At 34.9% G+C, this 13418-nt stretch overlaps 1 protein-coding gene across 2 annotated transcripts in view; it reads right to left on the reverse strand.

Moving 5' to 3' along the window:
• Tmem63 (transmembrane protein 63) overlaps nucleotides 1-13418 on the reverse strand; it is a 41305-nt gene that overhangs the window by 14745 nt on the left and 13142 nt on the right. For both annotated transcript variants that reach the window (XM_071594288.1, XM_071594290.1), the window contains exons 7-10: nucleotides 13169-13295; nucleotides 11034-11293; nucleotides 9839-9989; nucleotides 3752-3945 (exon numbers count right to left, since the gene is read on the reverse strand). In XM_071594288.1, coding sequence (XP_071450389.1) covers nucleotides 3752-3945; nucleotides 9839-9989; nucleotides 11034-11293; nucleotides 13169-13295 — 732 coding nt within the window. The remainder of the gene's footprint in view (nucleotides 1-3751; nucleotides 3946-9838; nucleotides 9990-11033; nucleotides 11294-13168; nucleotides 13296-13418) is intronic.

Below are 13418 nucleotides of genomic sequence, written 5' to 3' on the forward strand. Positions count from 1 at the left end.
ACGATCAGTTATTCATTATGTTTGACTTCCACCACATCATACCTGACACTACTCAATTGGATCTGACAGGTTTAAAAAAATCCAGTTTTTTTTAAATTACAGATTTAAAAAATCATTCCTTTATCATTATATTTCATTTACAACATTTTTCCAGTTTTCCACATGGTAATGCCACATTAATATCTTTTTATGATGATAATGTATAACTAACACAAATATAAAAACCCCAAGTAAACAACTAATTATGATGCCAGAATAAGTATCTTCAAAGATAAAAAGAATTTTTTCTACCACAAAATAACCATTCATACCACAAAAAGTTTAGAAAACAACGCATTACTACCCTAAAAACCACAGAAATTTAAAGTAAAACAAATCAAAACAAGGTAAAAATTAATTTTTAGGAGTCCCACAATAGAGTAGCATAGATTTGTGCAGGTTGTTTGCAAGTGATTTTATCAACTTCTCCATATTCTGCAGAGGTGGGAATGAACAGACAGAACCAAAGCTTGTGGCACTTAAAGGTGTGACAAGAATAAGGAAACAAGGGGAGTGAGCAAGAAAGGGTTAGCGAGTAAGGACTAGTCGAAGGAGGACAAGTAAATATATAAGGTACAAATATAATTTTTTTGTATTCACCCTTTTTGTATGCATCAACATTTATTCACATTGGTACTTTCTTACACAATTAACTCATTCTTGCCTACTGTTTGCCTCTCAAAACATTTGTATCCTAAAACCAAGTTTTCCATTTTACCTTTTAGGAAGTCAGTTCCTGTATCTGCCAGTATATAGAATGAACTTTTTCCTCTGAAAAATAGTGCTACAATATGGGGTGCATCTTATAAGCATTGAAATTTATGTCTCAAACTTCTGATTAATATTATATACAGCTTTAAATATTCTATCGAAATGGGTATTTTTGGTAAACAGTAGTTTCGAATAAATTGTTTCATAATTTTCTTGTTCAGAAAAATAACAGGTTCTAATATAACTTTAATGGTTTACTCCAAAAGATGGAGTATTCAAGTAAAATGAGTTCTGATACACTGACATATAAAGTAACAATATATCCATTGGCTCAGCCATTCAAAAGATCCATGGTTCAAGCCCCGGTCAAGGAAATATTTTCGAATTTGTGATCTGCTCGATTGCACCTTCCCCACCTTTCCTGAGTTTGTCTTTTATGTGTGTTCCTATCCCTTTCCCTGACGACTATATCCATGTGAATGAACATTTTTTCGCCATATGGTGGGTTTTCGTTTTTGAATGAGTGTGTGCTGAACCTAACTCTCGACGCCCCAACACATCAACAACAAATGAAAACCTTGAACGAGTGAAGAAAATAGTTTTGAAAAATCGTTGAATCACTATTAGAGAAGTTGCTGATGATGTTGACATAGTGGCTGGCTTGTGCCATGCAATTTTTTTGGGTGTTTTGGCCATAAGACGTGTGTCAGCAAAGTTCCAACGTTCCGAAACTGCTTATTTTTGACCAGAAGAACTGTCGCATGAGCATCACTTAGGGGCAGCTGAATGACGTCAACGATGATCCTGATTTGCTGAAAAGCATCATAACTGGTGACGAATCATGGGTACATGGTTATCACGTCAAAACCAAAGCCCAATCGGCCCAATGGAAGAACCCAAGAGAACCAAGGCATGCCAAGAAAAAAGCATGCCAAGTTCGATCAAATGTCAATGTTTTGCTCACTACTTTCTTCAATTACCATGGCATAGTGCATCAGGAGTTCTTACCACAAGGTCATACGGTTAAACCTTGAAGTTATGTGCCGTTTGCGAGAAGGAATACAAAAAAACCATCCGAAATTGTGCGGCTTTTGCAAAACAATAATGCACCTGCTCACTCATTATTACTTGTGAGAGATTTTTTGGCCAAAAACAACACCATAATAATGCCTCAGCCATCATATTCACCGGATTTGACCCCCTGCAACTTTTTCCTGTTCTCCAAACTGAAGAGACCTACGAAAGGACGGAGATTTTCAACAATTGAGAAGATAAAGACTGCATTGCTGGAAGAGCTCTGGGTTCTACCAAAAAGTGCTTGCATGAATTGCTTCGAGGATTAGAAAAGGCATTGGCACAAGTGTATTATACCTGGGCGGGATTAATTTGAAGGGGCCACCTTGAATATTGAAGAATATATAAATAAAAACTTAAAAATATAAAGTCACCTTACTTTTTGAACACACCTTGTATAAGAAAACAGCCCTTCCTTTTCGAATATGCCTCATAGGTTCCAATAGGCAGGGCATTACAGATTCCACCTTGTTGTCAAGAAAGTTTTAACGTTCATTTGGATGTCTGCAGATGGAGATTTTTATAATAACTTAATAAAACTAGTCATCCATTACCAGTTAACATTCCAAGATAAATAGAAAGTTAAAAGTAATTTTATAAAGCCTTGAGAGGATATTACTGATTTCATCTGGTTACCAACAAATGCGACACATCACTCATGCATTTCCGCAAGTTAGGGGAATTTTCGATTTTGATGAACTTATTCATAATTAAAATCAAAAGAGGCAACTCTTTCAATCAGAAGAATTGAAAAAAATAATATTGACCAACTCTAAAGATCATTTCAGATCAAACTATCATAAAATAGTGCTTAATCATGTATCAAGTATTTGACAAATTTATATCTTGTTGATAATATTATCCCAAATGCCATTTGTTATACTGGGTCTATCCCAAAAATAAGTAGAATAATTTTTTCGCCGTCGATGTGCATGGCTGGAGTGGGGCATTTTGTGGCACGAAAGGTCATGGAAGACCAACACAACTGGCATAAGTTGTCTGTGGGCCTTTTACAATGTGCGGATCACTGTTATATTGAACCCATTCGAGGGTCACCTCACAAATTCACAATGCCACATTCCATTTAGCAATGATAAGCAATAACATTTTGTTAAGCCTGGAAAATCAGCCTGGAGATCATCACCATGGTAAAGGCTGCTTAAGGAATCAAAGCAATGTCTCAACAAATGGTTTTTCACTGCACAAGATGATCTGAGAGGATAGAGAGGAGATTGTTGATGAGCAACATCCTTGATGTTCGTAAACAACACTGTGCAACAAAAATGTGCAAAAAGTGAGAGACATGCTCAAGTAAGATCGACTCCAGGGTGTAAGAATGTTAGTAGAAGAGTGCAATATTCCGAAAACCACAATACATTGCATTCTTACAGAAGATTCAGCCTTGAGAAAGATGTGTGTCAAGATGGTCCCCAAGGTGCTGTCTGAAGCTCAGATGGCTGCTCATGAGACTATCTCGCCTGATCTCTTGGATCACTACCCCAGCCACCCACAACCCTGATGAGGCACTGCCAGACTTCTTTTCATTCCCAAGAATAAAAAAGGAGCTTGAAAGGCAACCATTTTGGAATTCTAGATATCATCAAAGAGACCATGACAAGGTGCCTGCAACAAATTTTTAAAATCCAGATTCATTCTCCTAATTTTTGGGGCAAATGCTCTATGATATAATCAGTAAAAATATTACAGAGGATATCAAACAAGAAATAAACAACAATTCCATGATTTAAAAATGGAGTAGCAGTTTTAACACTTGTGATTATGAGAAAATTTTGAGCATTGAAAACCTCTTGAACATGCTGTTACATAAACATCCTAGGACTTGGGTTTCTGAGGAACTCTTTCTCGGAAGACAATGAAGCAAAAGATGGCTAACTTGTGAGAGACAAAGAAAGCTAGCAGCACTCACCTGGTAAGTCCAAGAGATGGCAGGATGAGAACCATGAAGAGGAGAAAAATGAAACATTTCCTCATGATGGTGTGGTTCTGCCTTGAGCGTGTCCAGTGAGACATCCACTGGTCAGAGTATGAGACAAGAGCAGGGAGGAGGGCAGCCACAGTCCAAAGCAGCAGGGTTGGCAGAGACTCAGACAGGATTGGATTCTAGGATGTAAAAAAAGTGAAGTTCATCAATTTCTACAATACATTAATGCACATTGCATTACAACCTCAGGAATGACTAAGATGGTACACAATTTAAACACCTCTTAAATTACTGATATGTATTATTTCAGTAGTTAAGGGGTATGGCCAAGTGAAATACATGTACATAATGAGTGATATATATGCATTTTATTGACCAAGCGATGATAATTATAACTCTCTTATTGATAAAAACAAACAATATTTACTTGATATAGTCTCTTAAAAAAAGATGGGGGTCATTTATGACATGATTTGTATTTAATTATTCCCTTGTGGAGAAATATTTTACAGAAATAACTTACATGAACTAGAGAATAAAAATTCTCTTATTTTTTTTAAAGATAAAAAGGATCTAGCATAGAAAAATTTATAAGCAATGATGATAATTCTGAGGTGAAATTAATCTAAATATATCTTTGATACACACATAATTAATTGCTTTCTCAATGTGACCTTAAGAAGAGGGCACTTACTTCACAATCCATTTAATGCAACAAAGTATTACTAGATAGATCAATCCCAATCAATTCCCTATAAAAATTATGATACGTGCACAATAGAGTATTGTACACCAAAAAGAATGACAAATTAGAACAAATAGTGTACTTTCCACCAATTAGCATCATGAATTACAAATGAGCATGGGATTTCCACAGGATTGAACACTGCACCATTCACATAATTCAATAAAAATATTTTTTAATAATCATCATGGCAATCTTTTCATTTAGAATGCTAGAGATTCTGTAAATCATAAATATTTATTCACACCTATGAAAACATTTATTTTGTCTTGAAATATTAATGCACTAATAGTTTTAACATTAAATACTATCACTTATTCATCTAATATTTGTTTTGATTTAATACATGGCTCATTTTATTATAGCCTTATTTTTAACAACACTATTTCATTAAAAAAGCATCAATGACTTGTGAGAATCTACATCAAATTATTCAGCTGAGAACATAACTACAGCGTAAATTTAATGGAGACAATATTAATTGATTAGACCTATTGCTTTCATTTTATCCTTTGAGATATGGTTTTGACACCTCAATATTATTGGATCATTTTCCAGCGAATAAATATTGGGGAGAGGTAAGGGGAAATTGCAGATGTCAAGTATCTCAAAAGAATGATTCTTCTAAGGCTAAAGGAATATGCAGGAAAATGTATCACTTAAATTGGAGTTTCTATTATTAATACCGTCACTTTGAATAATGTACTTTCCTCTTAGAGCAGTATTGCATGAAATTAGTAGAATATTTACTCAATATTCATATAAAAAAGAAGTAAGATTATGACACACTATAACCTCATATTGCTTTTGAAACAATGGAGCCTGCCAACATGCTTTATATGGTATGACTTGACCATATAAAAAAATAACTTTTTGCTTAAAATGAGATTAACGTCTGAGAGACCATTTTTCAAAACAACAGAGAAACCATTTCCACTAGATATGTGCAACATTCTGTAGCTTATGCCAAGTGCAAAAGAAACTTAAATCACATTACAGTAACACTTAGCTTGTAAGAGACTACAAGTTTAGTATCAATTTTTGTGATTGATGGGTAATATTGGAATAAATTTTAATTTAATATATTCTATTAATTAAAAAATTAAAATAAAAAATATTTATAATTTTGGCAAATAAACTAGTTACGCAAAGTTACGAGATTGCAGATTGTGGAGTGCCTGTTCACTACTTACCTTTTTCAAGGAAAGAATGATGAGGATCTTATATAATATAACTAGTTCTGTGGATCACAATACTTAAGTAGTGGCTCTCAAGGAGAAAAATATCCAAGTTTCAAGAGGTCTGTTCAAGAAGTATTGTGACTTGTGTGTTTTTTCAAAAATTATTTATTTATTCATGAATATCTATTTTGTCCCCTACAAAGTAACCATCATTAGATATTATACACTATTGCCAACATTTTTTCCAATCCTCGAAGCACTTCAAAAAATAATTTTTGTAATCTTGTTCAGCTCCTCCTTCGATGCAGTTTTTATCTCATCAATCATTCCATAGCGTTGTCCTTTCATGGGCCTCTTCAGTTTCGGGAATAAGAAAATGTCACTTGGGGCCAGATCTGGGAAATACCGTGGTTGTGGCATCATTAGTGAGTTGTTTTTGGCCAAAAATTCATGCACAAGTAATGATGTGTAAGCAGGGGCGTTGTCATGGTGCAAAAGCCAATTTTTGTTCTTCCACAAATCTGGGCGTTTGTGTTGGCTTGCTTCGAGCAAACTTCGCAAAACTTGCAGGTAATATTTCTTATTTACCATTCTACCTGTGACAAGAACTCATAATGCACCATGTCCCTGCAATCGAAGAAAACTGTAAGCAAAACTTTCCCATTCGACCGAACTTGGCGAGCTTTTTTCGGTCTTGGCTCGTGCTGCAGCTTCCATTGGGATGAATGAGCTTTAGTTTCCACGTCATAACCATAAACCCATGATTTGTCACCAGTTATGACCCTCTGGAGCAAATTTGGGTAGTGGTGGACAGAGTCTAACACCTTATCAGCAATGTTCATACGTTGCTGTTTTTGGTAAAAATTGAGCAATTTTGGTACAAATTTTGCGGCGACCTGTGTCATGCCCAAATCATGGTAAACATCGAATGGAACAAGCCAATCGATATGTTTAGGTCCTCAGCAATTTCTCTTATAGTGATTCGATGATTGGCCAATACTATTTTCTCCACTTCATTTAATGTTTCCGTCTGTTGTTGATGTGCTCGGGCATTCGGCACGCTCTTCGTCGTTCACATCTTCTCGGCCCTCTGAGAACATTTTGTACCACCAATAAACATTGCTTAGATCCAAGGTAGCTTCTCCATTTGCCACAGTCAACATTCCAAATGCATCTGTGCACTTAATTTTGTTTTCCCACAAAATTTGATACTCATTCTTTGATCCATTTTTTGGAACAGGCAAAAATTGAAGACAAGCCAAAACACGTCCAAGCAAAACAGCCGTCAACAATTAACTGAACATTCAAAATGACCGAACTTTTCGGCAGAAGTGAGAGACGGAAGTACCAACGTAACGCCACAAAAAAATCGAAAATCAAATACACGCAACCCGCGAAAATTCAAAATTCACGATACTCTTTGAACAGACCTCGTACTTAGTTTGTTAAAGCTAACACTTAGGAACAGGAGATGCAAAAGCTCTTTTCTATGTGAAGGCTGCTACACTCAATACACTTCATGCATGTGGGAAGCATACACTTTAGGATAACCATACAGAGGATGAACGTATACACTTTTTGCAGCATGGAAAGTGGAGCTTAGAATAGTTGATGGAGGGTTGTTAGGCAGTGAAGTTAGGAATCGCATTATCAACTATGCTGAATTCCAAACCCTTTTATTATGAATAAACGAACATCATTTTAGGATAAATAGAGAATTTAACTGAAGATAATTAAGTATCAATAACTGTGTCCACATCACTGACAACATCTTCTCTAGTAATTGGAAAGGGGAATGTGGTTTTCTTTATGCCCGATAATGTGACAAATGTTTTAAATATTTTCTCACAAAAAAGTGCAAACATTAGTATTGTGAGTGGAAAATATATGTTCATAACATACAAGCTAATATAAAATTAATCGTTTGCCACAAATTGCAGCAAAAAGCCTACATATTGTGCACTGAATTTTAATGGATCCAGTTTTCCATTTGACTGAACTTTTTACAATTAGGAAGTCTTCTTGAAATTGCAGTACACTAATTACTCATGGATGATTGAGATGAAGTACATTTTTTACTTATGAAAAAACAGTGGTACATATTTATTATGCTCTCGCAAGTGACTTGGAAACTGAATATGTTACAAAGGATGAAGTAAAAAATAAAATAATTAATACAGATGCAAATATCTCAGCATTTTTTTACATGATCTAAGCAGCCATGGTAACATAAAATAACAGTAACACATCATTATTTTGAAATACAAGGAAACAAAAATGATAAGACTGAAATAATGACCTTTAAAAAAATCATAAGGTTCAATAACTGGTCAGTAAAAATTCAAGGCCATTTTATTTGCCAACAAAATATTAAGCAAACTAACCTGGCGAATTTGTAATTATATTTCTAAATCTGAGTCTAGTAAAGAAGCACTAGTGGCCAGGAGCATTCAGTAAAAAAAGGAAAATAAATGTCTGAACATGGGCATGAAACAATGAAGACTGGGTTGAACTAATCCATAAAATCAGTGTAACCAATGTTGCCGCAGCTACCTTTTTCTATTGTCTTTTCAATTGTGGTTTCCTTTTCACAGCCAATTTAAGCAACTAATGTTTGCTTATTCAGAAAAATGGAAAAAATGAGTTTCACATGGCGATTAAGCACTTCTACTCCAAACACTTAGCACCAAAAGAGATCAAAGCCGAGTTGGATGAAGTTCATGGCACATTTGTTCCTTTGTTTGTGACTGTTTAAAATATGGTAAACAAACATGGCTGAACATTAACGAATGATGAACATCCTTCAATAAATTCAGTGGAAATGACTTCCTCTGAAATGATTTACAGATTCCACAATATTGTTTTGAGTGATTGATGCATCAAAGTTTGCCGAATTTTTTAGTCCAAGGGCATATCAGAAGGTACAGTGTTTTCAATTGCATGCAAAATTGGATGTGAAAAAAATCTCAGCAAAATAGGTGCCATGTTGACAAAAGAGCGGTTGAAACAGTGGGTTTCTGAAGGTAATGTGGCTGCAAAGAAGGCAAAGATGGTGAAAATGGCCGACAAGGTGTTTTTTTTTTGGATGCATGCAGAATCATCTTCATTGATTACTTGCAAAAATGATAAACTATAAATGGAGAGTATTATGCATTTTTAATGAGCCACTTGACAGAAATAATCAATAAAAACCACCCTTAGTTGGCAAAGAAAAAAAATTCTCTTCCATAAAGACAGTGCACAGGTGCCAACCTGCACAGTTTTGATTGCAAAAATCATGGAATTAAAGTTCAAAGTATAATATCAACTACTGAATTCACCAGCTTTGGCCCCCAGGGACTTTTCTTATTTCCTGTCTTGAAAAAATGACTGAGGAAAACGATTCACATCAAATGATGCGGTCATTGTCAACACATGCCTAATTTGAGGACCTTCCAAAATCCTACTTTAAGGACAGCTTAAAAAAGTTTTTATAATGTAGAAAAAAGTGTAGCAAGCAATGATTACGCTGATAAATAAGAAAAATGTCTACCCAAAAATATTTGTATTTCCATTTTTTTCCTATGGACTTATAGTACAACACAAGTAATACAAAATATTTATGTGATGTTGAGTGCATTAAAACCTTTCCTTATTGTACTAAATACTTTGAAAACTTTGGAACAAATTCCAAAGAAACTGCAGGAGATGCCACAACAGTAACTTTTAATGGAGGCATCTGCTAATACGCATTTCAATGAAATAATTCAGAGTGTTTGTAAATTTTAAAGCTTAAGAGGACGCCTCGATAGCTTAACTGGCTAAAGCACTAGACCGGACATTGAGGGATCTGGGTTCGTATCTCGGTCAAGTCGAATCATTTATACTCTGAAATGATTGCATTGAAATTTAGGAGCAATTAAAATTTGTGTGATGAAAGACAACAAGATAATTAATATTAAAAATCCTTGACTTGAGAAAAAAATTAAAAAACATGTACAGTGACATTTTAACCTAAAATATAGGGAGCCATCAATATTTAAATAATTTGTAATCATTCATCACTCATACTTCATCATATACAGACCAGCTACAGTGAAAATGAATATTTCTATGAATAATATAAATTATATAATAAAACAATCAAATCTTTCAATCATAGCTTACCACTTGTACTATTTCCTTTGAGAAGTTGAAGTGATCCAGCAAGTTGACCACAATCACTGGAGTTGTTAAGAAGAACAGGATGATAAACAAGAATAAGTTGATTGCAAAGGCCTTCAAATACCACAGCTTGGGCTCAACAGACAGATTCTCCCTGGGCAGATCAAAACATTTTCAAATTAGAAAACAACGAAAATTTTACTTAAAATTACACGAAAACTCATAATTTTAATACCCCAAGAATATGCATTGCCATGAGATTTAGGACATTTTCTTTACCTACATAAAATATCTGTCATAGCATTCTAAAGTTTTCCTTCCACTTTACAATTACCAATGGTTAAGCTTCCCTCAATTAATGGCCGGTGAAAAGAAAGAAAGTTGAAACAAGGTATAATACAAGGGAACTGATGAGTAAGACCATAACTGTATACAGCACAACATCATTACTTTAATACCATTTACAATTTAAAGCTAAGAGCATAAAAAAAGTATAGGATTTGGCATACTTTTTTGTATGACAAAATAAAAGCATGATGTAAATTTTCAAAGCCATATATTATGGCTTTGAATATTGATATGTTCACAGAACTCACATACACATTTTTTACTTTACATTTAGGCACTTAGAAATTGTAAGTGTAAGAGGACACCTTGGTAGTTTAACAGGCTATAGCACTTGACCAGATACCAATGGATCCAGGTTGGAATCTTGGTAACCAAGAATGATTTTTACATTGAAATTCTCACATCTTGGTGTACATCAGCAGGTGACTCTGCTGATGTCACTCACAGTATTACCTGTTGTTCTTTAATTTTTTTAAAATTTATCTTTTCCACCGTATCAATCCTACTGCAAAAATGGTGAATTGAACCAAAAAATAATGCATTCCAAATAAATTTCAACTCCTTATGAACAACTATGCATGCCTTTTTATAGACATGTCCTCATGGCTTGCTCCCAAGCCATTAGAACACATCAAAACTCCTTATGAACAACTATACGTGCCTTTTTATAGACATGATGTCCTCATGGCTTGCTCCCAAGCCATTAGAACACATCAAAAGTTGACTGAGAGTTCCTGGATTCTAGTGGAAATCAAATTATACACTAAATCAGCCCTGAAAAATGTAAAATCGATATTTCTCTGGGGCATGTAATGACTAGTCAGACCATTAAAAAATTAATGACAGTCACCAGTAAATGTCTGAAGGAGGAGGGGCAAAGTCCACCCTCCATTCATGCGGCTCCAACTGGTGGCTCACTGAGGAGGATGGTGGACTGCCTGCACACTGACACCGTATGTTATGGTCCTCCCGAATTCTACTGGCCTCATCCACAGACGAGAGAGTCACAAATGCAATGCCCAGGGGGCGTTGCAGAGCATAACTCCTCTCCTCATCAACGGCAAGTCTGAGCTTCTGTTCCTCTTCTGTGTAGTAGTCAATGGCATCAACCTTCAACATTACAGCACTTAATTAATTTCATGATTATATTTTAGCATATTTTATCATCAACAACTTAAAAACCCCCCTTCTTCCACCCCTCAATGGATTGTATATCTCAAGGTAAGGTATTTTCCTGGCTTAATCCTTCAATAGACATGATGGCAAAGTCTCAATGGATGTTTTCCCCATTGATGAAAATTTGCCTCATAAAATGTTAAAACTGCTTCAATTTATAAAGTTAAATCAAAGGGAATAAAACTTTAATAATGAAAATACATACTGAACTATTTCATGTAAAATGCAAATAAGTGAGATTTTCTAAATAATATCTCTATGCTGCAAGTTTACCTCCTATTATCATAAAACCAAATCTTAGGTGAAAAAATCATTCTTTTTACACATTCACAAGGCCATTGCAAAGATTTAAAACCTTCTAGATAAATGCAACTCAAGACCATTAAATGGACTTTTAGAACAACAAGAAATTTTATGTGAACTTAACACCCTGGAGATTTCCATACTGGATCATGCAACTGATTTTAAGTAATACCATTTGTTGTCCCTATTCATTCTTTCCTCACTCCTCTATCAACTAACTCTTCTCCGTACTCCGATTTAACACCAAATTACTATTCATCAGAATGACCCTATGTTAGTCTTGGATTTGCCTTCTATTAGTATTTTAACTTGCATGACCCTGTAGCATTGTTTTCTTTCACCAGATAATTAAAAAGACTCTCTATTGAATTTACCATGCACTTGATGAGATATATTATAAACATTTACACAATGTAGAGGGCCCATACAATAAGTATCGGGCCTGGTTCCAAAAATCAAAATTTTTTGCAGTTATCATTACAATTACTTAATAATCTTCAAAATACATTACTCCTCCATCGATACACTTAGTTCGGCACGTCTGCCACTCGTCAAAAGCCCACTGGAAGTCGGTTTCCGGAATACTGTTGAAAGCCTTTATCATTGCCGCTTGAACCGCCTCGCACGCTTTCAACATCGTTCAGAATACGCATCCGTTGCGTAGATACTCCTGTCATGCTATTTGAAGTATCTATCTCCTTCTTCTTGTCTGTGTTCTTGAAGAAAGGGCCAATCGTTGATGCTAACCAATTTTTGATGTGCATACTAGATCAGCCATGCGAACACCTTGTTCCTAACTTTTATTTATTTTACAATTCATTTCTACAGTTATTTTTTATTTTTATTATCTTATGGCTTTCTTCTTGCAAATTTTTCTTCAGGGTCAATTTTAAAACAATGTACAAAATATTATCAAAGTTTGCATGAAGAAATAATTAATAATATATTTGAACACAAGTTTGGAAACATGTGTAATCACAAGCGATGCTATGATGTTAGTGGAACGAGTGCTAGAGGCAAACTGCAGTAGCAGGCATGCAATTAATTCAGGAATTCCTCTATCCTTGTCACTCAATATGTGAAAAATCACTTGTTAAGCAAGTCATTTTCGAGACCAATATTTTTGCTTGCCATACACAAATTACTCGCTTTGATAGGAGCTCCCTAAGCGAGGTTCCACTGTATGGTACATGCATTCAAGTTGGTCAGTTCTCTAGATATAGTTTTATTTCCTTACTGCTGTTGCAGGTATATCAAACAAATAATCATCAATGATCAAATAACCTAAGAACTAATTCTAAGTCATAACATGATGGATTTGAATTAAAAGATCAACAACAAAATATGAACACTCCTGATCCCAAAGTTATGAATTTAACTACAAATTAATTTATGCTTCTCAAGTTAGATTCTTACATTACAGGTGAAGGAGATGAGAACAAAACTTCGTGCAAGGAACGAAAGTCATTCACACTATTTACGGCAATGCATTTTTGCAAAACTTACTTTAGGGCACCCAAACATATCACAGCAGAAGCAAATGTTTCCACATGCATAAGGTCGCATATCCAATCGCACTCCTGTATTCCTCAGGTGGTTCTCACAGTACAGCTTTGCTTGGTATGCCTTTTCCCTGGAGAGTCAAAAAAAAACAGAGGCTGAAAACTACTATAGCTAAAACTATCTTTTGTATTCATATCCAAAATGACTTCCTTATTTTAAATATTTTCACTGAATAAATATTTTTTAAATTTGT

The sequence above is a fragment of the Hetaerina americana genome, unplaced genomic scaffold, assembly GCF_022747635.1.
Source record: "Hetaerina americana unplaced genomic scaffold, ioHetAmer1.1.p SCAF_6, whole genome shotgun sequence".
Lineage (NCBI taxonomy): Eukaryota > Metazoa > Arthropoda > Insecta > Odonata > Calopterygidae > Hetaerina > Hetaerina americana.